We start from the raw sequence: 25,703 nt of genomic DNA, 5'->3' as shown, positions 1-25,703 counted from the left end.
ATATGTCCCATAAATCAGGAAGTTGTAATGAAAATGACTTCCTGTGGCGGTGTTATCAGTTTGTAATCAGTTATCTAATGATATAGTTTCTCTAGATGGCATGCGCTGGAATCCAGCAGCACCGTAAAGAATCTCAGAGTTATCTTTGATCATAATATGTCCTTTAACTCCCAGATAAAACTAATTTCAAGGACTGCCTTTTTTCACCTACGTAACATTTCAAAAATCAGGCACATCCTGTCTCAAAGCGATGCAGAGAAATTAGTTTATGCATTTGTTACCTCTAAACTAGATTACTGCACTTCCTTATGTTCAGGCTGCTCTAATACGTCTCTTAAATCTCTCCAGTTGATTCAGAATGCTGCAGCTTGTGTACTGCCTACTTTGGACTACCCCGCCTTGCCTCTGCCCCGGTAACTCACTCAGCCTTCTGTCCTCGACCACGAGATCCTGCCGCTGTTTCCCTGTGATTTTCTACCTGTTCTGTCCAGAGTAAAATAAAGCGTTGATTCAAACTATCCCTGGTGTTTGTCGTACTGCTCCTGGGTCCTTACTATACCCGTTACAGCCATAGGCCTAGACTGCTAGGGGACACTGAGCTCCTCTCTCCTCTCTCTCCTTCTGTATGAGTTCATGTTACATTACTAACTTTGCTTCTTCACCAGAGTCTCTGTGCTTTCTCGCCTCACAGGTTTCCATGGATCCTGGTGATATCTGCACCATGGTCCTGCCTCCTGCCGTGGTTCTGTCATATGCATTGGATTTTGTAACTCTGTTATCTTGTTTATTCTGTACACATGACATCTATCACACTTCTGTTCATCCTGATAGAGGGATCCCTCCTCTGTTGCTCTCTCTAAGGTCTCTTCCTCTTTTCTCCCAGTTAAAGGTTTTTGGGGGGGTTTTCCTGTTCCAATGTGAGGGTCCTGGGACAGAGGATGTCGCATGTGTACAGATTGTAAAGCCCTCTGAGGCAAATTTGTGATTTTGGGCGATACAAATTAGATTTGAATATTTTTCAAATACTGTGCATATCATACTGTCCAAGTATCATGCTTGCAGCTAATGTGCAGCACGCTGTTGGATCCTGCCCACCTGACTAGTTACACTCCAGTCACTCACCCCTTCCCTTTCCTCTCCTATAAACTGCCACCTCAGAGCAGAGTTTCCCATGACTGTTACTCCTACTGGCCCAGCCTGTCATTAACCCCCTCAGCTGTAGTTCTCCCCATTCTGACTATCATGACAGACAGGCTGCTCCGTTCACACCGCACTCTTGAAGCCATATACAACAACAAGCTCTCTTACATCCATCCCAGTGATGTTCACATAAGCTCCCAGCGCCAGTTTATCGTTTACAACTCCACTTCTGTCAACTCAATCCCGTCTCTGTCGACTTAGCACCGGCGTACAACCACTCCCTCATTACGTCATCATAACAAACAGCACGTGAATCCAGCCAACCTCAGTCAGAACCCTACCCAAATCCTCACAACCAATCAAAAAACATTGTATGTTCGAAATGCAAGGCAGTAATTCTTCTCTGACATCATAACCAAAAACAAGAACAATACACGCGCCTTATTTGCTACCGTCGACAGGCTAACAAACCCTCCAGTGTCGGTAGCTGCTGAACTCCAATCCACCTGGGCATGCAATCAATTTGCCTCCTTTTTTACTGACAAAATTCAGAAAATTTGACAAGCAGTCAGTGCCTCCACATCAACCACAGGATATGTGTTGTCCCGATCACTGAATAACATCCATTCAAATATCATGACACAATTTCATTCAATCGACTTACCGTGGCTCACTGGGTTAAGAGGGTCGTCTTGACCGGAAGGTTCGATCCCCGACTGGGACGTGTCGAAGTGTACTTGAACAATACACTGAACCCCCGGCTCCCTGGGCGCCGATCAATGGCAGCCCACTGCTCCCTATATACAGGGATGGGTCAAATGCAGTAGTCAAATTTCGTGTATATGTAAATGTATATGACAATAAAAATGGTTTCTTCTTCTTCTTACTTGTATCAGTTTAAATCTTCAGTACACAATGAGCCTTCAACATTCAGCTAAACCTAAACAACCTACACAGTGCAATTACAGTATGAAAGTTCCTTATTTCATACTGCTGCTATGCAAACCAAATATTATGTGACACAGCAACAACCCCCAAATGTTCGGAATATTTGGTTTAAACATGATTAACTCACAACGGGAGAGGGAACCTTATCTGAAAGCAATGAAGACCATAAACACCATGTTATTACAACATCGGATGACTTTAATCCACAACTCCAGTCATATTATAACACAAGTCTATTGTACACTGCTCAGTTAGCAGCTAAGAAAAAAACAAACAGTGAATTGGATGGGAAGCCAGAATGTGCAGGGAAGAACTGAGTTTAGCCGCTGGTAACATCTTGAACTACTGAGAATAAATGATGCAGGACTCCGTTTACACCTGATGATGATTTCGTGAAAGTTGAGCATTTTAAGTACAAGTGGATGTATTTAACCCCCCCTGTCTGCTGATGAATGTCCCCCAAACACAGTGCTTTTCAACCATGTGTCATGACAAAAGTGTGCAGCTTTTCATTCAAAACAATACAGGCAAGAAGCAATCGAGATAAACCAGCATCTCTCGTGGTTTACTGGAATAAAAGCAGGTGCTTGGTCCTCCATCACACCACACTGAAAACCTCTGTTCTACACTGGGTCATTTGGTCAGGAAACAGGAAAGGTTTGGTTGGTAGAAGCTGTGTCCCACTTCAGAGGCTGCCTGCAGGGATGTGTCCTTCGGAGGACTAAAGCGAAATCACAAGTTACAATACTTGACCTCACAGAGACCACCATTGACGATGCATTCAGGCAGTCCTTGTCAGCTCGTAAAAGTGGACATTTCAGAGTTGATTTGTCATATCCGTATGACGTCCATTTCACTGATGATACACACAACAATATTCCGACTTGACAAGTACACAAAAAGTAACCAGTGCAACAGATTTGGGGATATTGAAGACTACAATGTACCTTTTGTGTTCTTCAAATGTATACAAAAAGAGGCTGCATCCCAATGGGACCTTGGAACGGGACAGTCAATATACCTTATCATGAAGTGTGGACTTCACAGGCCTCTGGACTTCACTTGCCTCTGGAGTGGGACACAGCTAGAGGAAATGTTAACCTGTGTTTTATGATGAGAAACTCTTGAACGTATCTCAGGAGAGGCACTAAACTTCCTCCCTCGACACTGACAACACATGGAGAGCAGTGTTTCCAAACAGAAAGAAGATCACATCAGGCAGGTTATGCGTCTGATGTTCTGTTCCTGAGTAAATGCAACCTTGGAGTGAGAGAGAGCAGAATTCTAAAAAAGCCCAAACCAGAGAGTGGCTCCCTGGCTGACTGGTGATCAGTGGTAATGTGTTTACAGTGGAAAAGTCTGGAGGGGGATAAGCAGAGAGAGATGATGTCGGAACAGAGGACACAGCAGAGTGCTCTCTCCTCTTCTCACCTCTTCTCCCAAGGTCTAGAGGAAGTTTTCAGGTCAACACAAAACAAGAGAACAACCAAACAAAAAGCTCACTTCACTGACTTGTGGAGCTGGGTTTCATCCAAATGTGCTGATCCCAAGTCAGCAACGAGCCGTTTACTGCTGCAAATCGTAGCTAACATTGGTAATTTATAGACCTTGGCAGGACATCAGCATTTTGGAGGGTAGTCAGGGGGTCAGAGGTCAGACATAGAAAAGTCGTACCCTGGAGGTGCTGACATGGAGGTCGTCATCGTAGAACTTGGTCTCAATGATCACATTACCACTGGAAAACAAAGACACAGTCTGAGGCATTGAAGTCCACTACTGTGTCATGTACACTTTATAACATTATAAATTCATGAATGTGCAAGAATCAACAAAAGGTTTTCAGGAACATTTCAACTGATTACAACGTGGGTCCTAAACCTGTAGTTTTCATTCCTCTCCGTTACAAACACTACACTTATCAAGTCAATAAAGAGGTCTGGTGATAAATAAAAAGTCTGACAGAAGAAACTCGCGGGGACAGGTTGATTGTTTCTATTTAAAAATGACCATCGTAATTAAATGTACAAAAGGCCTTATCTATAAATGAGTCAAGTGAATTAGTGCGTAAATAAGGCTTCCTGAGACCAAATAAATGCATTTAGGCAGAGTTAACAGGTTATCTCATATTAATTTCCTTTTACCAGTTTAACAATATACATTAAGGTGGAATCAATCTGCTCTTTTTTCTCATCAGCAACACAAACAGAATGGAAGCTAACTTTTATTATTCGATTCAATGCTAGAAGTAGACTACAATTATCAGAAAAAAACGAACATTCAGGCTCCCTCATGTGGCTCAAAGGTGTACTGCACATATAAATGTTAAAGAAAAGACTGGAAGAATTTCTGCAAATGTATTTGGCGACCATAATAAAATCTCCTGCGACCCACCTGTGGGTCAGGACCCAGTCTTTGGGAATAACTGATCTAAACCACTTTAAGTGTATTCATTTAAATACAACATGCTTATTGGCATGAATGTAACAAGGACAATATTGCCAAAGTGTAAAGTAATAATAAGATTATAAAGAAAAAGAAAAATGTATAATTAATAAAATCTGCCCGTAAAAGCCATTTGGTTGCTTTTGTAGCTCGTAGTTTGAACATAGCACAGGAACACTACAGGAAGAACAGATGGTAAAAGTTGAAGCAGGAAGTGGGTCAGTACACTGTTCACCTTTGTTTTCTCTTTTCTAACCAGTGGTTTGTATTTCTAACCCATCAGACTTTACTGTGGTGATGTTACGGTGTTCCCAGATCTGAACTATTAACTTGGTGTATACAATGTTATCAGAACCGATAAAATGATGGACAAAACTATGAAAATAAAACACACACTGTGAAAAGTTTCCTTTTAATATTCCCTGCTCATTTGTAAGATTGTACAAATATGCGCAATCCTCCAATCTTCAGGTCATTAGAAATCAGAGTACATTGCCAGAGACTGGTGCAGAAGGTTTACATCACACAGGTTGTTTCTAATGTGCACACGTTTAAAAAAATAACCTGTAAGTCACATGTACAGTTTTTTGTTTCCTTTTGTGTTGGTTAGATAGCTGTACAAACTTAAATAGAAGAGATGAGAAAATAAGATCTACTACATGTGTCAGCAGTACGGGAACCTCAAACAGAGAAATTAACTGATTGGTGACTCACGTTAAAACATTGGCTGGCATCATCTGGGACTCTGGGGCTGCTTCTATCAGAGACTGCCATGTGTTGGTGGAGTTGGGGATAACAAAACCAAACTCAAAGAACCATTCTGGACAGAGACACAGAAAGACAAAGAGTTCAGTGTTGCCCTCACAACATACAATATCATTACTAAAAATCCTGATTAGAAAGTAGTTAGTGTACCATAATGACCTAAAGACATTGTCAGACTTAGAAACGAGCAACATAAACATGTTATGCCAGTGTGTATTGTGTGTTGTCTCCTGGGGCTTCCTCTAACCTCACCTCTGTACAGCAGGGCCCCAGGGAGAGCACTGCAAACACACAGTAATAAGGAAATGACAACGGCTAACAGTTCTCTGTTTTTTAAGATATATTTTGCCATTTCGGCTTTATTTGATAGAGACAAACAGGAGAGGCAGGGCAGAGGGAGGGGATGACATGCTGGGCCCGATCAAACCCAGGCTGCAGCGGGAAAGACTCAGTCTTAATTAACCTAACCAGTAGGCCCCTCCCACAGCTGTCTGTTGAGGACCTGAGGTATAAAGCAACTGCTGTATCTTATGACACATATTAGGGAACAAAGTATTTTTGACTGCCTGTGTCCAAATATTTAATTTTCACACTTTGGACTGGAATTTAAAAAACACAACAAGCCATTTCTCACCAGACAACGTTTGGTAGAAACTCCCCCGCTTAGTCTAGAGGTGGGTAGTATACCGGTTTCATCACCGTCACCGGTGTCACGTTCGATTTATTTATTAATACTCTCTTTACAGTGATGAATACACACACGTTTTGGTTTTAGCACAATAACTACGTCACTCCCACACAGTTCATACTGTTACGCACAAGCTACCAGCGTTTCGTTTCGTTGCAGAACCTGTTTTTATTTTATTTTTCTTCTTTTATTTTAGCGCCCATGTTCACAGGTTGGAGCAGACACATGGCCCGCTAGAGCAGCGAGGCTGCAGCCGCTGTTGTTCTGCCACTGCCAGGCCTCAACAAATCATTTTTACTGTCTATTTTTTGTGGAGAAAAAATAGGCGACACACACGGTTCATTTATTGTCATTGTACAACAGGATCGAGCAATAAAAACCCCGAAATACACTGCCTGCGTGACCAGCACGGAACCTCTTGCTTTTTATTTCGGCCCCCATGTTAACAGGTTAGAGCAGCCACTCCGCCCACGTGACAAATGCGGCACAGGTGTGGCTCGGCTGCGTGCATCTTCATGGTTCGAGGTTTCACCTATTTTTTCTCTGTGCCTCCGGGTTCACAGCAAAAAAAGACAGTGAAAATGATCTTTTGTAAGTTTATTGACATCATACCAGCAATAATACTACAGTTTTGATGTATATATCTGTAGAATTTGTCATTGACATGAAAAAGGTTTAACTTAACACACTGTAAATAAAAGCTCCCACATATTTTCTGTGGACAGAGTACCATCAGTTGTTAAAACAATATTTGCAGGCAGTGTTGTATGAAATGCAGTAAGTTGCACGGCTCCATGCATTAATAGAGTAGCATTTTTTAATTGTGGATTGTTATTATTTTATACAAATGAGCATACACTTTTAAATCTTTTTCTGTGTAACTGGAAGAGACCCCTATGGACCCGTTTTAAACTTTTTTTTAGGGGGGACAGGGGAGCTTTAGGTGAGGTAGCAGTTCAACAGTAAGTGCCACATATAAGTGTTGTACACAGTGGCGGGCCGTCAGGGCCTGCAAGGCCTTCTCTGCTGGCCTAAACAGAATCAAAAAGCTATATATATTTAAAAAAAAGAAATAAATCTATTTTATAATTTAATACTTTTCTTAAACACACTACATGTATTACAATTTATAGAAATATTTTTCCCATTATCTTATTTTCTCATTGCACAGACTCACCTGCAGCCACTGCAGCTTAAAGTAAATGGGGACGATATTGTTGATTGTCATAGTGTTCAACCAATCAGATCTTTAGTTTGACGTGTCAGCGCCTGCTAGCCGGCCTATAATGACGTCAGCATTACATGCCGCTCAGTGTTCATCTGTAGCTTTCCCGCTAGGTGCAGAGTGTGCTGTGATTGGTCAGTGGGCGAGCACGTGACTATCGTGAAACGAAACTTAACAGCTAGCATAGGCTGATGGGTAGTCACGTGATGCAGCTCAGTCAATCAAATATGAGCATTCTGACCAAGTGAGCTGCACCATGACAGAGAGTGCTGAGAGGAGGAAAGACACTGCAGAGCAGTACATTCAAAGTTCAAGTTGTGAAAGTAAAATCCTATGATAATCTCTTTGGGTCGTGGCTTGTCATTAAGGAATGACAGTGGATACCACAGCCAGACGGCCCGCCACTGGTTGTACATAACCAGAAAGCTGAGAACCAGATGATTAATTTCTTTATGCAGCTCAGCAGTGTGTGTCAAAAATGAATAAATTAATGAAAATAACTTAAACATTATGATATGACATATACGATGGTCATTCCCATGCTTTATTATGTCTCATCAGTTGTTACAGCAATTGTTTGAGTTGGGTAACCATTTGTTACATAGATTTGGTGCTCAATTTAACAAATTGTTACCACTCGACAATTGATAAAAAATATCAGAAATGCCTCCAAAATACCACATGAAGGACCATCATATAAAAGTCATGAAGATTTCAGTTTTTTTTCACTACACATGATTGTTGATTTCAGGAAATCTTTCAAATTGTGTCATTGTTCATCTTTCCTGAGCTGACGGGTGTTGGATACCCCTGACTGTGGTGATTGCTTCTTTGTTTCTTTTCAATCAATCTTTATTGCCCCACCTCAGGGCAGCTGCTGCTGATTGTGAAAAAGATCTGTTCTGTGAGTGTGTGTGTCATGAGGAATTGTGGGTCGGTTGTTTTGCCTGGCCTGGCACTGCTCACTTCTCTCAGGCTAAGTAGTGGCCTCTCACTGCCCGGATCTGCCGTCCTCCAACCTTCCACTAGATGCGATCCCTGAGCTGCAGGTGAATAGTCAAAAACATTGACGTCCTATATCTTTTCTTCCTTGATGGAAAACACCATGAGGTCAAGGAAAGATGTGAAGAATGGTAAATGGTAAAAGGACTTGCATTTATAAAGCGTCTTTCTGGTCTTCCAACAACTTTCTGTGCGTCTGCATTCAATTATTATTTTCAATAACTGTCTGTCTTGCTAAATAACAATGCAAGACAGGTGAATCCGTGTGTTCCAGTACTGAGTGAGGACTTTGACCATCCTTGCAGTTATTTCACAGTGTACTACTGCAGATCATTTGGCTATGGCAGGAAGTGGACCCAAATGTAAGGCTCTGCATTGTGTTGCTTCAGGTACTGGTGAGAAGTTGAAATACAATCCAGGAAGTCGGGTTTTAGCAGTACATGAGTCATCAGATACTAGAGAACTTTAGAATACTTTGAGACAGAATGCATTTCCATCCATCAGCTATAACCGATCATCCTTGGGAGCAGGGGTTCTTAACCTTTTTGACCTCGGGCCCAACTTTTCAAGTACAAAGTGTCCCGGGGCCCACTCTGACTATATGCATCAAAAGTGTCAGAAAACCTGTAGGTCATACAGAAACAGAGCAGTGGGCCTTTGGAGTCAGTCAACATTTAAGATTTTTGTCCGCATAAAATAAAAAAGTATCTTTCAGTATAAATAACTGCCGGTGGCTGTATCTGTACAGGTAAAGGACAGTATAGGGCTGTAACTACGCTATCAGTGAACAACTGCCTCAAATTTGAAGAATTGGACAAAGTATGACCATTCTACAGAGTTTCTTCCATGAAGAGATCCAGGCGGAGCTCTAAAAGGATATTTGGAGACCCAAATGGACACATGGTAACCACATGATATTCTGACACACTAAAGGTGTTTCTCCTTTTATATTTTGATGTTATATTATTTTACTTTTATTTTTATAATAAATGAGATGATACAATGTGATGATCACAAAGACATTTATTATCATGTGTATGTAAACCTGCATACACAACAAGAAGCCCAACAGGCTTTCCCACGAGCGTTGGATGTTTCGTCGCTTGGTGTCGCTTTATTTTTGAAGGCTCCAGTGCTTCGTTTGATAGCATTAGCTCACATTCCACACACTGAGCCCTCGGCTCTGCCTCGTTGCCTCCGTTCACAAAGCCGTACTTAAGAAAGTCAGGGTTGTACTTGCGCACACATTTAGACTTTTGGGGGGTATGGCACCACTGTCGTCTTCATTTTTTCTTTTTAATAACTTATCCATAACTTTCGCTACAGGCTAGCGGCTAGCTGAGTGTCTTCTTCTGCTTATTGCAGCTTGTTAAACAACTGACTGACGCATTACCGCCACCAGGTGGTGGGAAGCTATATTGTAACTGAGCATCTCATGGATAACAGTAATATCTCTGGTGTCTTCAATTGATAACCTATGCGGTCCTGCGGCCCTCGCGCGGCCCACAGGTGCAAAACTGAAAGTTTTTCGCGGCCCTCTAGGTGGCGCTCGCAGCCCAATCATGGGCCGCGGCCCTATGGCTAAGAATCACTGCTTTAGAGGGTTGCGGGCGGAGAGTAGTAGGGCACACCCTTGCCAGGTCGTCAGTCAATCACAGGTTTTACACATAGAGACGGACAAGATCAGTGGAATAGTGTAAAACCATTGGGATTCATAGTGCCATTAATGGTCAAAACATCCGAAGGTACCTTTTACTGACTGACCTTCAGGTTCTGTACCTTTAAAAAGTTCAGATTACCTTCTAGACACTGTCCTTTGAAGAAAACTTTCTGTTCCAGTCTGAACTTTTCCAGTTTCTCTGAGGAGGAAAAGTTTAATTCTCTGGACACTGCTTTACACTTCAGGATCTTCTTCGGGACACGAGCTGCAGAGACAATGAAACTAGAATTAATCAGAATAATAAAAAACAACCAGACAAACAAATTCCTTGTATGTGAAAGCATTCTTGGCCAAATAAAGCTGATAATTGAGAGCTATAGATTCAAGACCTGAAACTTGTTGATTTAATAAATGTGACCCATAGCAACCAGATGTTTAAAAACAAAGCAAACACTTCCTTTGTAGGTGACCGTTTGTAGGCTTCCATTGTCGGCTATCAGCTGAAAGAGGCCTGAGACTGTATAGTATAGCCCTTGTATAAAGGGTTTGCAAAAAAATCATTTATTTTACATGAAGAACAAAATGCTTTACAATGTCTCAACCAGATGGAATTCTAAGGGCAGAAAGAGACAAAGATCCCTCTTTCAATAAGAGTAGAAGAAATCCCAAGTCATCAAAATGTGTGCATAAAACTATTTAAAAAAGTGTAAATAATACATTTGTTGTAACTTTGTTTGTGTCTTCATTTAGTCATAATTGAAGGAAAGAAGAACAACTTAAATACAACAGGCAGTGTACGTAGTTCAGTCAACCAAAAAGATCAGCATGCACTAAAAGGTTAATTGCATTGTAAAACTGTGTGCATGACCTCAGTATATTATGTGGCATAGTGTCCTCCATGAATCCTTTTTGCCTTTCTGAATGTTTGCACTCTAGTGCATACAAAATTGTTTTGTAAGTCAAATATTATTCTTATTTTTACACTAGTCCTTCTGCATAGCCTGAAGAGCATATGCTACATTACATGTCACAAATTACCATTTCTGTATGGGTCACGAGAACTTTTGAATCCTAGTTTGTTTATAACTACGGTAAGAATGGTGGATAAAAGATAAACCAGAAAGTAGATCATACAAATCTGGTTTAAGTTCAAACAAAAAGGCTTCGGTACACTTTTTAATGATTCTACATAATTGGAGTAAACTCAATCTCTGAACTCATCGGTCTGATGACAGATAAGCCTCTGCGGGGCAAGGGGCTGTACTTCAGGGGTTCCGGTGTAGCCAGCGGATATCCGGGCCAAGACTTCCTTCTCTGTGCGCTGCAAACTGTTTACAGTCCGAGGAGTGACTTGAGACTGGAGTTAGAATTGAGAGACATATACGGCCAAGGTTGTTTCATAAGTCGTCAGTTTACAAGCTCTTTAAACCAATGAAAAGCTAAATCATGGTCAGACCATAGCCGGTGGGTTCCCAGATTACATTTTGGTCAATGCTTTCCATCTCTTTTGCTCTCCACACGGATGGTTTACCTGTATTTAACCAAAGCCTGCCTCAAACGTGATTGGGCAATACTACTCGGACTACAAACGGAAACAAGAATGCTGCTGATGCCATAATATTGTTTGATTGCCTACATACCATGCATATCAATGCAGAATCTGTTCATTGACATTCGGGTAACTGTCTCATCTACCTGTTCGATGGCTTGTTGCCCCCCGTGTCTCCACATCCACAGATCTTATGTAGTTGATGAGCAATGATTAACAAAAAACAAAAAAGGGTAGGGGCCAGGAAAACCATACCGACCAAGACAACTGGCCAACAAAAAATAGCCCAAAAAAACCACGCTGTGCTACGATACATATACTGTATGTGTGTCTAATGTACCTTCATGTTCTACTCCTGGAACAGAGAGGTCCTCAGTTCCCTGCCACAGCACTTTGCCCGTCTCTGCATCTCGAAGGTTCATCCAGTTTCTGTCAGGAAACGGTTAAGTGGCAACAACCAAACTAAAAAATAGACTAAATAAACTGAACTGAACAGTCTTTGAACATTTACTAGCACTTATGTTATCAACCTTCAGACATCCATCATTTGACATTTTAAGTTAGCAGAGTTTACATCATATAAATGAGAACAGCAAAGAGAGCCAGGAGGAGTGAGACGGTGCCTGGATGCGGGCAAGTGATGTGACCCATGACCAGATTATCATCTGGGTTATAAAAAGGCAGCGCAGTGAGAAAACAGACACTTCATATACATTGATGTATATAACGTGGACCTGTCGATGAGCATTCAACCCGTGTTGAACCCGTTCATATGAGACAGCTGTCCCTATGTTTGTCTCTGTTAGTAATGACTTCAGTCTGCAGTGCAGCTCATAAACTTCACTGATAAACCAGAGAATTGTAGAACATTTTTGTATCATGTCTCTCTCTCTTCAAGTTTTTCAATTTAATGGCATTAATTGGCTTTATTGGCATGCAGTCCCATATTGTGCAGCTAAGTGCTGCATGTCATGTAGCTCTGTGAAGCTCTGTGTCGTATGTAGGAATAATCCATTCAGGAACCATCCGTCCAATTACATTTCAACAGATCACATCACACTGTGTGTGTGCATGTCTTTAGGTCATTCACTGTCCCACAGTTTGTGGCATGTTAACATATGAAGCTCTAGCATAAGTTCAGTAAGGAAGACTATACTTTGCATGCTTAGGCCTGTCGTTTATTTCTCATACATCTGCCATCCACTCTTTTCACTCATGCTCACTCATTATTCCATTGCTCTTATTGTTCGGGGCTGTCAGTCATGATATCAGCTGTTCTGATCAGCTGGTCTCCTCTATCCAACAGCACAGTTATCCTGCTGCTGTCTCTTTTTAAATATGACTGTCTCTCTACCTTCAGTACGTTCATGCTACTGTTACCTCCCCATCTCCACCCAATCTTCACAGAGTCATCCACTTCATCAACTCATCATTCTATCAGCCACCACCACCAGTGTCTGGACTCTACGGGGGGGATTTATCTTCTGCTGCTCAGGGCAGACGCCGCTACATTACAAATCTCCCTGTAGAATCCAAGCACCAAAGACTGTCAAGACTTTATCATCACATGTCATCTGTTAATAATAAACTTATCTTTTCTGTCTCTGATTGAAATGCTGTGTAGGAAGATATGCCTTGTCTCATTTTCCTTGGAGTCTTTTTTTTAATGTAGAGAGGTCATTAGGCTGTTTGAAATCTGAAATTACAGTTGAACTGGTCAAAGTAAATGATGTGTCTGATAATATTCTAAACTACTTTGGCTTTTAGTTTATTTTATCCAATGTTCCAAACAGGTTTCTTTACTTTTGGTTTTCTCTGATTGGTGTTTGGAGAGCAGAGTTGTTGTGAGACTGGTCCCAGTTTTGTCTGAAAGGGGGCAGTTAGCAACTGACATAGGGGACTCAGCTGTTGGGCTTGGAGGGCTTTGGAGTGTGGGTGTCTCAGGGTTTTAAGGTGGTTTAAACGTATGAGTGCTCTCTTTTGAATTGTAACTATAAGTGTGGCTAATTCTGCTCTATGTGCATTTGTTGGTGTATTTCTGTGTATGTGTAGATGTTACCTTATGTACTTATGTATAGTTGACTGGATCAAACTGGTGTACTACATATAGCCTGTATCCCAGTAAAAAAATAGGAAAACACTGTAGATTTATCACCAGATAGTTTTTATAATAGCTGAGGTGAAATTTCAGCATATATACATATCTAATATCAGGCTTCCATCATGTTGGTCTAAATTCATCTGAGAAAGCATGAAAAGAAGCTGTGTGGAGGGGAGTGAGAGGAAGCTGAAGAAGTCTTTGTGTGGATGATGCCGGCTCTGTCCCATCAGTCTGTCAGTTGGTCAGCTGTTCCTGACCTCCACATTCACTATTAACACAATACAGCTGTCAATCGAAGAGCCTGGAAGGACCCAGTATGTGACTGCACTGTACTTTTCAGCTTCTCTTGCTGCGTTGCATCTTCACAATCATTTCAACAACAGTCTATGGGTGCCCCAATGAATCATCACACTTTAAATGTATCCATCTACTTACCTACCTATCAATGTACCTTTTTAACTGTGAAACATACAGAGCTTTTAGAGCAAAGTCAATTGGTAGGTAAACAGGTAGGTAAGTGGACTGTACTTGTATAGTGCCTTTCTCGTCTTTCCAACCACTCAAAGCTCTTTAACACAACATGTCATCATTCACCCATTCACACCCATTCATACACTGATGGTAGGGGCTACCATGCAAGGTGCCACCTGCCCATCAGGGTTAAGTGTCTTGCCTAATATATACTAGTGGAGCAGAGGATCGAACTGCCGATTCTCTGATTGAAGGACAACACCACTTAGCCACAGTCGCCACATGCAGGCAGGTAGGTACACATCAGTAAAGCAGTAAAGAACAGCAGTAAAGAATTATCATCCCACAGCTTTCTGTTCTAGAAGATTCTCCACTCAGTATCCTGTTACACTCAGAAACTACTTAGTGTCACACACACTTGACTCCACGCCATCTGTGAAACTTCCCATCCTAACTGCCTCAAAACACAGCTTCTGAACCTCCGGGGCCTGCCATGTCAGCATATCGTTCCATGAGTGATGAGAACAGAGTTGCATTACAAATGCACACAGCAATCTGAAAGGGCACGATTTCTCTGTCGCAGAGATTCACCCTAATCTCATAAGAACATTTTGATAGTCATAAATCCAGACATTTAAAAAATATTCAGTAGAACACATATGTTTAAGAAGGGTTTGTTCCACTGTAGTAATGACCATCATTTTCACCAGTGTGTCATATATTTCATTAGTTAGGCTACATATTTGATTATTCAATTTGGATTTATTAACCCTTTCTTTCTGCAAGAGATACATGTGTGTTAGGGTTCATTTTTATTTCCAACAATGAAGACATTTAATTGTTTTATGTCTCTAATTAATAACAAAGCCCTCAGAGTGAGACAGGTATAAATGTAGTCCACCAATAATCTGAAACAGCCAGGGTGGACTGATCATATATGGACTAAAGAAAAAAACATAAAAATCTGATTTAATATTTGTTTTTTATATAATATTTACACCTAACTTTTAATCTCAATCAACAAAACACTCAATTCCACTTAAATGTATTCAATTGATGTTATTACAATTTCAAATCACATCTCAAATATCTTCACATGTATGTCAGTTAATACCATATTCTACTAATAGCAGAGATTCATGAAACCCCTGAAATGCTTGATTAGTGACTATACTGCTTTAAGGGCTGTTTGTAATATGTATTTATCTACTCGGGGTGTCCACGACTAAAAATCTAAATGTGATTTGGTCGAGTTGTGGCTATTAGTTGACTGATTGTCAAATGATGTTCTTTTTCTTATCTTGGTTATGGATGCGAGATCTAGACACGGTTTCTTATCCTGCTTGCTTTTCCTGCTACGCCTCTCCTTTAAAATATATGTAGCTCTGATGGTGCTACATTGTGTTATTAATTAATGATGAATGATCCTTTATTTCATTACCATATTTTCCAGGCGCTGGGACAATTTCACTGTGAGATTTGCAGTCGAATCAGGCTCCTTAATAGGACCCCTAATGTATGTATGAATACACGCACACACACGCTTAATCCTTGTCTATCAGTGCTGTACCACTTCCACCATCCCCCACCTCTCCTTCAGGCTTTCTAGTAAAGTGTGCTGAGTTGAATGGTTTCTCTAATCCTCTAAATCCAACTAAATCCAATCTCCTACATCAAACTCATCATCCTCCACACCTTCCAGAATAATCCACGCCACACTGCAATGTCTTTCTCACTCTTTCACCAGGTGGCACGTCTCATTTCTAAATGTTTCACTGTAATCAAAAGAGAACCCATGCATCATTTTAGAAGGATGTCCATAATGAAAGTGGTCGAACAGATATGTCAATGAAAGAAGTGGGCAACTTGTTCTGCTTTAGGAAGGAAAAACCATGATCCACATTTTACTGTTCATATCTGATAGGATAATGTGTGCCGTTTTCATTTATTCTCTCTCAAATCACTTCCTCAACAAACTGACCTAAAGAAATTGATTGAAGCTCCAACAACATCATATGAGGTTGTACCACTGCCTCCTTGGGGCCTGCTGCAGGTTGTGTGTGTGTAAATCACTAGGGTCCCTGCACACATCAGAACACACACAAGCTAATGAGCCCCGAGTGAAAAGCTGATGTCACTGTTTAGTCTGCATATGTTTTAATAGTTCAAAGTATATGCAGTTTCCTAACCCCAACCTCTATAACACTCCTGCTGCACAGACACAAGTTCTCACGTCAGTCAATTCACACCTCAACAACAGATGGAGACAGTGGGATATATTCTTGCCATCCATTTGTTTGAAGGCAACCCTGCCATATTATTATCAATTAGTATAATGTAGTTTTTGTTTTTATTTGGTCTATCAAGTGGAACAATTGACAAATGTAATGATCTCAGTTTTGTTTGTTCAAGAAGAGTATTCGCAACAGAAGGTCAACCAAACATATCCTCAGTTAGACTTTAGAAGATGGACGCATGTTCTTTTAAAATGGATTAGGTTACATGCAGTAATCTAAAATTAAAATTAAAAAATAAATTAATCCTCTGGTTAAAAAATTAACCAGAGGATGTCCCCAGTGCCATTTAGAACCAGATCAGAGGCATGTTTCATGAAGAAGTTTCAGGGTTTACGCAGCAGAGTTATCGAACTAACTTTTCTCAGGACACACGATCTGCTACCAATAACTAAGTGTGACTCAAGAGCAAAGTCAGATAAGCATCCTATGGCTCAACTATTGCAATTTAATTCCTTCTCTCCATTATTATTGTTAATAAGATACAATAACAACAAACAATCATCTTATACAACAAGCTATATGCTAATGAGGGACACAAGGTTAAACTGTGCTTAAGGCATGTAATTGAAGACGTTCAGGGGAAGACTACTATTCTGTTCACTGTTGCAACAATCAGTATCTCAGGATGACAATACGTTCAGTCAGTCTTTGGGTTTGAATATGTGAGACTAATAACTGACTATGGCAGCAGCTACTGCTTGTGTCAGCATCTTAGATGTTCTGCTCTTGAGAAACATTGACAAACAAAGAGAGTTTCACAACTAGACCGTCTGCTATCTTTGCTTTAGGGGTAGTTTTATATTCTTATTTGAGTTCTTCATAAGGATTTTAGATAGCACATGATGCCTTTCAAGTCTCGAAAAGAAAAAGATGTGTTTATTTTCTGTGCTGGCTGTAATAGACAGAAGGTAGTAAATCCCTGTTCCACTAAATCATGGATTTAGGCATTACCACACTACAGCAAGAGGCCTGACCTTACCAAGAAACATATACAAGTTCACACCTTCATCTTTTGTATGGACTGGGAGAGTAGTATATAATAAGGGGGACAAATAGTTTAGGTATTTCAATATGCATACTAACTAATGTTGTTTGATTATGTTTTCACTGGCTGGAACACTAGGTCTCCGTTGCAGTAAGGGTAGCAGGCTGCAGTGCTCTGCTGCTTATTCTAGAAGGAATTTCTGGTACTAATTCGGTTTTACATAGTCCAGCCAGTGAGATGGAAAGCATCAATTTGTCACGTTGGCTCCACCCACACACACGCTCCCATCCTAGACACAAAACTACAGTTTGCAGTCGTAAAAAAAAATTCAACAAATTTGGTATAGTGTAGCAGTGGGGAAGAAAAAATGTGCAACCACTGCAAATTAGTAGGTGATGCTGGATGTTATTTGGCACAAAAAAATAGACGCGATGTAAGCAGGCAATCGCTCAAAGTTGTCATTTCACACTAAATTAATCTCACCAAGCTGCCTGATCGCGTAGCGGTGGCTAAGTTATATAGAGGTAGGCAGCAGCGTGTGTATGGTAGATCTATTAGCTGTTAGCCAAACAGACTGCAAACTGTTATCTCATTGTGGGCACAGAGTAGCAGATGGGGGGGTTGAAGATGCACTCAGCAATGTCATCACTGGAGGCCCAAACCGGTTAAACTGGAGAGTAGTGAGTGAGAAGTCAGAAGCAGTCAATGGATAAAAGATAAAAGAGGCAATAAAAGGTATTTTGAGAAAGGGTGAATCACCACAACCACGAGACATCCTTAAGCATGCAGTCACAACTGGGTACCCAAAATATTAAGCAGTTTACTGCAGCAGAATGCGAGATTAGCCTTGGATGGACACATAGGTAGTTTAGGTACACACTTACTCACTCACTCATGTAAACCACACACGCAACCGATCGCATGATCCTCCTTGCAGAGATAAAAGGGTCAAAGAATACTGTTGATGAACTGACTTCAATCTCTTAATACAACATTTTGGTTTTGGATTATAATTCCAGGAGGGTTCTCGTCAATGTGGCCATCTGTCTGAGGTTACTGAAAAATGTAAATGATGTCAAATAATGATGTTCAGGTGCGATGGAGGTTTAAAACCAACAATATCTCATCTTACAATCTATATCATCGTCCTGCTGCTTTCCTGTTTAACTTGGGTCCAAAACGGATGTGGTTCCGTTTCTACTCCCTTAGGTGTTCATGTTTACATAATAGTCTGCATGTTCATACGTTTTGACTTAGACAATATGTCATGGAGAGTATCACTTAAGCCCTTAAGTGCTTATGGCAAAACTGAACTGCTGTCCAAAGTGTTGAACCTGGGATCTCCAAGCCATTCATTTTCTGACAGGCAGGGTTTCCGTTGCAAACTAACAGTAATAAACACGAATAACAGGTTTAATGTTCCAGATGTCATTTTAGAAAGCTTGGCAGTGAATTCAGCTGGCTGTTTTTTGGGTCACAAGCTTTTTGTATTATTTTGCAGAAAGAGGAAAGGCCCAGTCACTCTCTTACAAGATATATATAGTAATAACTCAGTAAGTCATAAGGTGCCCAAAAAGTGGCTTCAGCCCACACTTTTTTCCCTTCAAATTTGATGTTGTGTTTTGCAATGTTTCTTTTGTTGTATTCAATTGATTTACAGCTGGCAGCTGGTGTTTAGAAAGCCCTTCACTAAGAGTACCCTACATGTTTTTGAATTATTATATTATCTTATCTAACCATTAACACACTTAAACATATAAATCTCCCAATGAGCTAATATCTAATGAAACAGAGAAACTTGTGACTTATCTTAAGTTCAACAACGCATGTTATTTTTTAGATCATCTTACCCTATGCCACTTATTTTCAAACAAAATCACAAGTCAAACAGGTGCTAAAGCATTAATAATCAGCAGTAAATCATCATAATATCAGCCAACAAACGGTATCGTAAAAAAATAAGTTCCTGATGCATATAAACACATCCTCATTGGTCGGTTCCAGCCAAGGACATTTGTCATAGGTCGCGTTCTCCTCTCTCTCTTCCTATGTTTTCTGTTGGTGGCTCCTTAATATACTATCTATGACAAATGACTAAAATTGAAAATAAAAATTGTCTATTGTATGTGTGTTGGAGAATATAACCTGGTTCAGGTCTGCCTGCCCGGTCACTTGTTTCCAAAGTAATTTCACTCGTTTTAAAAGTACTCTTAAACAAAGGACTATTTTCAAATGGCAGCAATAACACACATGTGACAGTAAGTAAGACACTCACTGTGACACAAACATAAACATTCAGATCTCAAAACACTATCAGAAATAACAAGTATACGTGACCTTCGGAGAATCGGATAACACAATTCCCTGGTATGATTGGTAAGAAGTGGCGCTTTGAAAGTCACTCATTTGTGATGAAGTTTGGCTTCACTTCCATAACGTCACACATCTTCCCAAATGTAAAGTTACGTTGCTGTCAAACAGCAAACAAGCTATAGTTAACGCGAGCAACATGTAAGCTAAGAGCTTAAGTCACTATTAGTAAGTACAAATGTGACAGAGATCTCTGTCACATTTGTACTTACTAATAGCGACTGATCAGTCGCTATCAGCTACGTCAACGTAACAGTGACGTTAATAAAGCAGCGTACAGCTGCACACCGAGCAGCTAGTCGGCTAATTAGCCACAGCCCAAAGACACTCAATGTAGCCAGCTGGCCGTCATTCAAATTGGAACTAGCTGGTTCGTAACTACAAGAAGATTTTTATTTTGTCACATCATATAAAGACAGACATCGCCTGTGAAACGTTAGCTGACGTTATCCAATGAGAGGTGAAACTGACATATTAGCCACAGCAGCTAACCTTACTGCACAATCCTACTCAGTCACATGTCACTAGCATCTTGCTTATATTAGTTGACGCTATATTGTACCACAGAGGACAGACAGTACTAACTTACGTGTCTAACCTTCGCAGAACATCAGCACAAAAAGGATACAGTTTGAAGCCCTTCAAAATGTCCTTGGCCCTGTCTTCGTCTGAAGACATTTCTCAAATAGTCTGTTTTCGGTTCTTACAGAAAATCCAGGATCTGCTGAAATAACAAAGCTGCTGTTGAAGTAAGCTTCCCTAGTTAACTAACTAGTCTTCCAGGTAATGGTTGCATGAAACCAGCATAAACTATGTGTACTTAGTCTATATTGTTGGACTGCAGGTTAAATCTGATCCGATAAGGCAATCAGCTAAATATATCCAGCAAACTAACAGACAGCTAGCCAAGCCAGTCAACGGCACAGGGTAGCTCCTATCAGCCAATCATAGGCCGAGAATGAGAAGCATGGGTGGGACAACACTGGATAGAGACGCGTCACCAGGGGCAACGCCGCACACACTGACGACTGATCGGGGCCACGGTGACAGGGTTCGTGCGTGAAGCACCACTTATTTCTCATTTCAAATGGAAGGAAGACTGGAGTTGCAATAATTCTTCCATTTCTTTCAGTTACTCAGAGATTATTTGTGCTAGCAACCAAATCGTATATCTTGCTGCTAATTACGCAATGCAATTTAAAGATGGTTATGTGACCACAATCCGAATCAGCTTTATTGGACAAGTATGCGTCCACGTATAATGAATTTGTATCCGTTTTTCAAACTCTCTCAAACTATTTCCACAGAAATAGATACTAGGGACATTGAAAACAAAGCTGGACAGATAAGGGTAAAGAATAGCAAAAAAATGTAGTGAAAATAGGCCTAATTATATATATATATATATATATATATATATATATATATATATATATATATATATATATATATATATATATATATATATATATATATATATATATATATATATATAAATAAAACAATTACCAATAATAAAAAGCAACAAAACGTCGATATAGAAGTCAAGTATTATGTGAGGTGTAAACAAAACAAATAGTGCATTGGTTATAGAGGATTGTTGCCAGTGTATGACTGTAAATAAAATATATTCATTCAATGTTAAACAATATGCGCTATACTTGTAAGCTTATATTGCGGAGTTGTGAGGTCACTGTAAGTAGGTCAAATACTCTGAGCAGGGCATTCCGTCGCCTGTTCGCACGATAGAAACAGATACAGTGGCCCTGAAAGAAACACTTGCTTAAACCACCAGATTAGGGCGGAAACTGCCATCTTAGAGTAGAAGAGTTCTCTTTATCTATTCACACAGAGACTTCCAAATAGCTTAGAACTGCACCCTTTCTGGCACCTTAAGTGTTAACAACATGCATAAACACTGATGAGCCAGAGAAGGCGGATCCGGACGTGAGCCAGTGTGGGTGGAGATGCCCAGTGCTCCAACCAGGCTGCTGTTCTGCTAAACTCAGCCCCGCCTGCAACTTTGCTTTAACCCAGCGGTTCCCAAACTTTTTAGGCCGCGCACCCCCTTCTACATCCCGACCGGGTTCGCGCACCCCCCCCCCCCCCCTTAAAAAAAAAAAAAAAAAAGACGCAACAGAGCCTTTTAAGCCTTTATAGCCGCATAAGAATCGGACCAATGAGAGAACAGTTTGCTCGCGCGTGGCATTTGTTTACAAGATTTAGTCCGCTGTTAAATGTTGCAGTGTGAACACAAACCGAACAAAGGAGCAACTGCAACAAAGCAAACGAACTGAAGGTGTGAAAACGCCCTGAAACACTGCAACAAAGTTTCAATAACTTTCAGTGACACAAGGCGTCACTTTTAAAGAGCAATACGGATGCGAGCACACACGCACAGGCTCAGAGGCAGATTATCACATTTAATTTACAATTAATGAGCGACTAATGTAGCCAGGATGTCTGCGGACAAAGCATCGATGCGGCGCGACACAGTGTTGTTGGACACCGGGATCATGTTCAACTTTTTTGCTTCTTTCTCCCCAATCATACATTCCACCATCTCTCTGGCAGCTGGCAAGCTCACGTCTTCGGCGATTGTGTGCGGTAGCCCCTTTCTCGCTATTCTGTAACCAGATATGAAGCCCGTAGTGCGTCATTTATAGACCAACACATGAATGAGACTCCAGTTGTTTTTGGCTGTTTTTTAACTCCTCCAATTTCGATATAAAGAATGTAAGGGGCTTTTGACTTGCACTGGCATGCTTGGTGTTCAGGTGGTGATGTAAATAAGAGCTTCAGACTGTTAGCCAGAACCTCACTGCACACCACGCACTGTGACTTTGGGCAATCTGCGTTGCCAATCCAAGTGAAGCCCAGACACACATACTTTTCATCATATTTCCTCTTTTTTTTCCCAGTCTGATGCTCACTCTCATTTCCTCTTTTTTCACCTTGACTCCGCGATGGGCCGATGTGCTCCCGATTTGTCTGTGCTGCACCTCTCCGTTCCCCTCGCCTCCGATGCCTCTCTCTCTCTCTGTCCCTCTCCTCTTTTACGACTGATGGCTTCAGATGTCCCACCTGACAGTTTTTAAATTAAAATTACATTTTTTTTAAATATTTAATATTATTACACCATCAGACCGCCATTACACTTTTCCTCTCACGCACCCCCTAGAGGCAGCTCGCGCACCCCCAGGGGTGCGCGCACCCCACTTTGGGAATCCCTGCTTTAACCAATAGGCTTCCATCAGAAGAACCTATAACACGCATGCGCACTCTGCTTATGCGCCTTTTAGCTTTCACTTTTCTAGGTCCGTGCACGTTTAACTGCTGGACATAATACTTATGTTACAAATAAATGTTATTGCTTGAATTGAGCTAAGCCTCGATCTCAGTCTGTTCACTCACAGCCTCAACATGACTGATGTTAAGTGTTCATAAGAGTCAAACCCTGTGGGAAGAAACTGTTGTTGTGTCTGAATTGTCTTTGCGTTCAGTGTTCCATAGCGCCTCCAATAGGGGAGAAGCTGAACAACTTTGTGTCCAGGGTGTGAAGGATCTGCAGCGATGTTTCCTGCCCCTCTCCTGACTCTGAAGTTGTTTAAGTCCTGAATGGACGGCAAACAGGCAGCAATGATTTTCTCTGCAGTCTGTCCGTTGTTACAAGGTTATCTTATTGTCATTGTACAACAAGATTGGACAACGAAATGCAGTTTGCAGTACCATATACAACAAACACAACAAAACACAAAAACACATGAAAAGGTGGAGAATGAATTAACCTTAAGGGGTCTCACATAGGAAAGAAGCTGCTTCGAAGTCTGGTGGTTCGACAGATGATTCTTCTGTATGTCTTTCCAGACGGCAGCAGGGTGAACAGGGTGTGGCTGGGATGAGTTTTGTCTTTTAATACCTTTTTAGCATTTCACAGGCTCCTCTTCTCACCAATATCACTGATGCTTAGTAGATGGGTACCAATGATTTTCTGGAGATGCACTCTGTTCCTGTCCTGTTTGGTGGTTGTTCCAAACCACACAGTAATGTGTTCAGAGAACAGACTGGATTATTGCGATGTAGAATTGTGTCAGCAGCCCCTGTGGCAGGTGAATCTTTCCAAACTGATGTAGGAAGTACATCCTCTGCTGGGCCTTTTTATATGATTGAGGGGAGGGAAGCTTACTTCAACAGCAGCTGGTCCTGGAGTTGTTTCTAATCACTCTGACAAGCTGGACTATTGATGGAGGATATGTGGTAACAAATAGAAGATTAGAGGACACCACTGTAGGCTTGTTATGTTTATATGTCTTGAGACTTTCGAAGAAAAGACCTAGATTACCACCTGCTGGCCAAATCAAAGAATAGCACCTTTGTGGCCGGTTTAAAATCCTCCTGTCTGGCACATATTTTGTGAAACCTCAACAGTTTTGATTTAACTAAGCCAGCATAAGCGTGCTTTGGGTAGTAGCTTGTTTTGTAGAGCAGAGCATGAGTGTCTGTCTCGTTAAAGAATACTTTAATGTCCATTGTGTGGGTTTCCTGGAAACATGCACCTTTAAATGTGGTGGTATCCAAAAAATCCAGAGGTCAAACTACTAGCAGATTTGAGGTATTATGGTTATTCAGAGTGTTTATAACCATATCTGTCAATACACTACATGTATTATAATTTGTGTTCCCATTGCACAGCTCCTGTCTTCCTCTGTTGCTCTGCTTCCAGCACAGCTTCTTTTAAGGAGAGCTTTTATCCAATCAGATTCAGATTCAGCCGGTGTTTCGTTCGCTGCATTTTGGTTTTGGTTCAAAAGGTCACACATCCTGTTGTCTATTATGTGAGCGCAGTCCACCGAAAACATTATATTTCCCACAATTTAAGCTTCTGCATTTTCCAAATGCACGAGTATTATTCAAGCGTATTGTTCGGTTCGTAAGCCTCGCACCAAACAGTTTAATACGGATACGTGTATTATTACACCAATAGAAACAAATAACCTTAGCTCAGTAGCTAAGCACAGAAGGCCCAGGTATAAAATGCACGGCCTGCCACTGCCAAAATGTTACAATTGCGGCGGCAACCAGCGTGTTGGTATATGGTGGATGTGAAGTAAATAAAAGGGAGGTAGAGATTTAACAGGTCAGAATGCAAAACAAGACCACATGGTCTGAAGCAGTCAAAAGGGTAAACCAGAGGAGAGAGAGAGAGAGAGAGAGAGAGATATACAGGAGACACAAATGAAAGACAGCAGAACAAACAGCAGGAACAGCCAAATGAGCTAGGGTCAGAAGGCTTTGCTGGCCCTGACGGCCCACCACTGGTCAGATAACATCATGTAGAGACAGCAATCAGGTTAATGTGGATCCCAGTTCATAGTGGCATTGATGGAAATGAAGTGGCTCATTCCCTAGCTAAGCAAGCTCTGAAACAGGATACAATCATGGATTTAGCTTTCAGTAAAACCGAAGCTAAAGCAGTAATATGGAGCAACATCATGTTTGCTTGGCAAACTCATTGGGGTGAATGAAATAAAGCGTGTCATCTATATGAAATAAAGCAAAAAGTGTGAGGGATGAAAACAATTGGAAAAAAATCAAGAGAGCAAACAATCATATCAAGACTGAGGTTAGGGGACAGGGCTGAATAAAACAATACAATCATTGGGGAAACATCCATCAGATCTGTGTGAATGAAGAAACGGTTGAACATGTTGTCTGTCACTGCCAGAAGAACAAAACAAAAAAGCTGAAGAATGAATTGAAGAAATATGGGGTGAATGTATTTATTATTTCGAAAGGAAAATATAAAGCCTTGTTTGCATTTTTTTTAAGAAACTGGATTGTTGAATAGAAGTGTTTTTTTTGTGTTCATTTCGTTTGTTTGTTTTCTCCTAGTTCTTAGAAATGGAATAAGTAACTCTGGCACGCTCCACTATAGTAGATGGCGGTAATGCGACTTTAACGACAGTTGCCACCCGCCATTAAATAAATAGAAGAAGAAGAACGCAGGGTAACAAGTACTAGCCAATCAGAAGCGGAGTAGGGCGGTTCATGATAGCGTCA

At 40.9% G+C, this 25,703-nt stretch overlaps 1 protein-coding gene across 1 annotated transcript; it reads right to left on the bottom strand.

Annotated features, from left to right (window-relative positions):
• Nucleotides 1-2,265: 2,265 nt before the first annotated feature.
• Nucleotides 2,266-20,498, bottom strand: pde6d (phosphodiesterase 6D, cGMP-specific, rod, delta). Its single transcript, XM_079267022.1, has 5 exons — nucleotides 20,272-20,498; nucleotides 11,760-11,848; nucleotides 10,010-10,135; nucleotides 5,245-5,350; nucleotides 2,266-3,823 (listed from the first exon to the last, which is right to left on the bottom strand). The coding sequence occupies exons 1-5, from the start codon at nucleotides 20,319-20,321 to the stop codon at nucleotides 3,742-3,744; spliced, it is 453 nt and encodes a 150-aa protein (XP_079123148.1). The 5' UTR covers nucleotides 20,322-20,498; the 3' UTR covers nucleotides 2,266-3,741.
• Between the last annotated feature and the right edge of the window lie 5,205 nt (nucleotides 20,499-25,703).

The sequence above is a fragment of the Melanostigma gelatinosum genome (assembly GCF_949748355.1).
Source record: "Melanostigma gelatinosum genome assembly, chromosome: 4".
Taxonomy (NCBI): domain Eukaryota; kingdom Metazoa; phylum Chordata; class Actinopteri; order Perciformes; family Zoarcidae; genus Melanostigma; species Melanostigma gelatinosum.
Note: the sequence above shows the minus strand (reverse complement) of the source record. Positions and strands in the feature narration are given on the sequence as shown.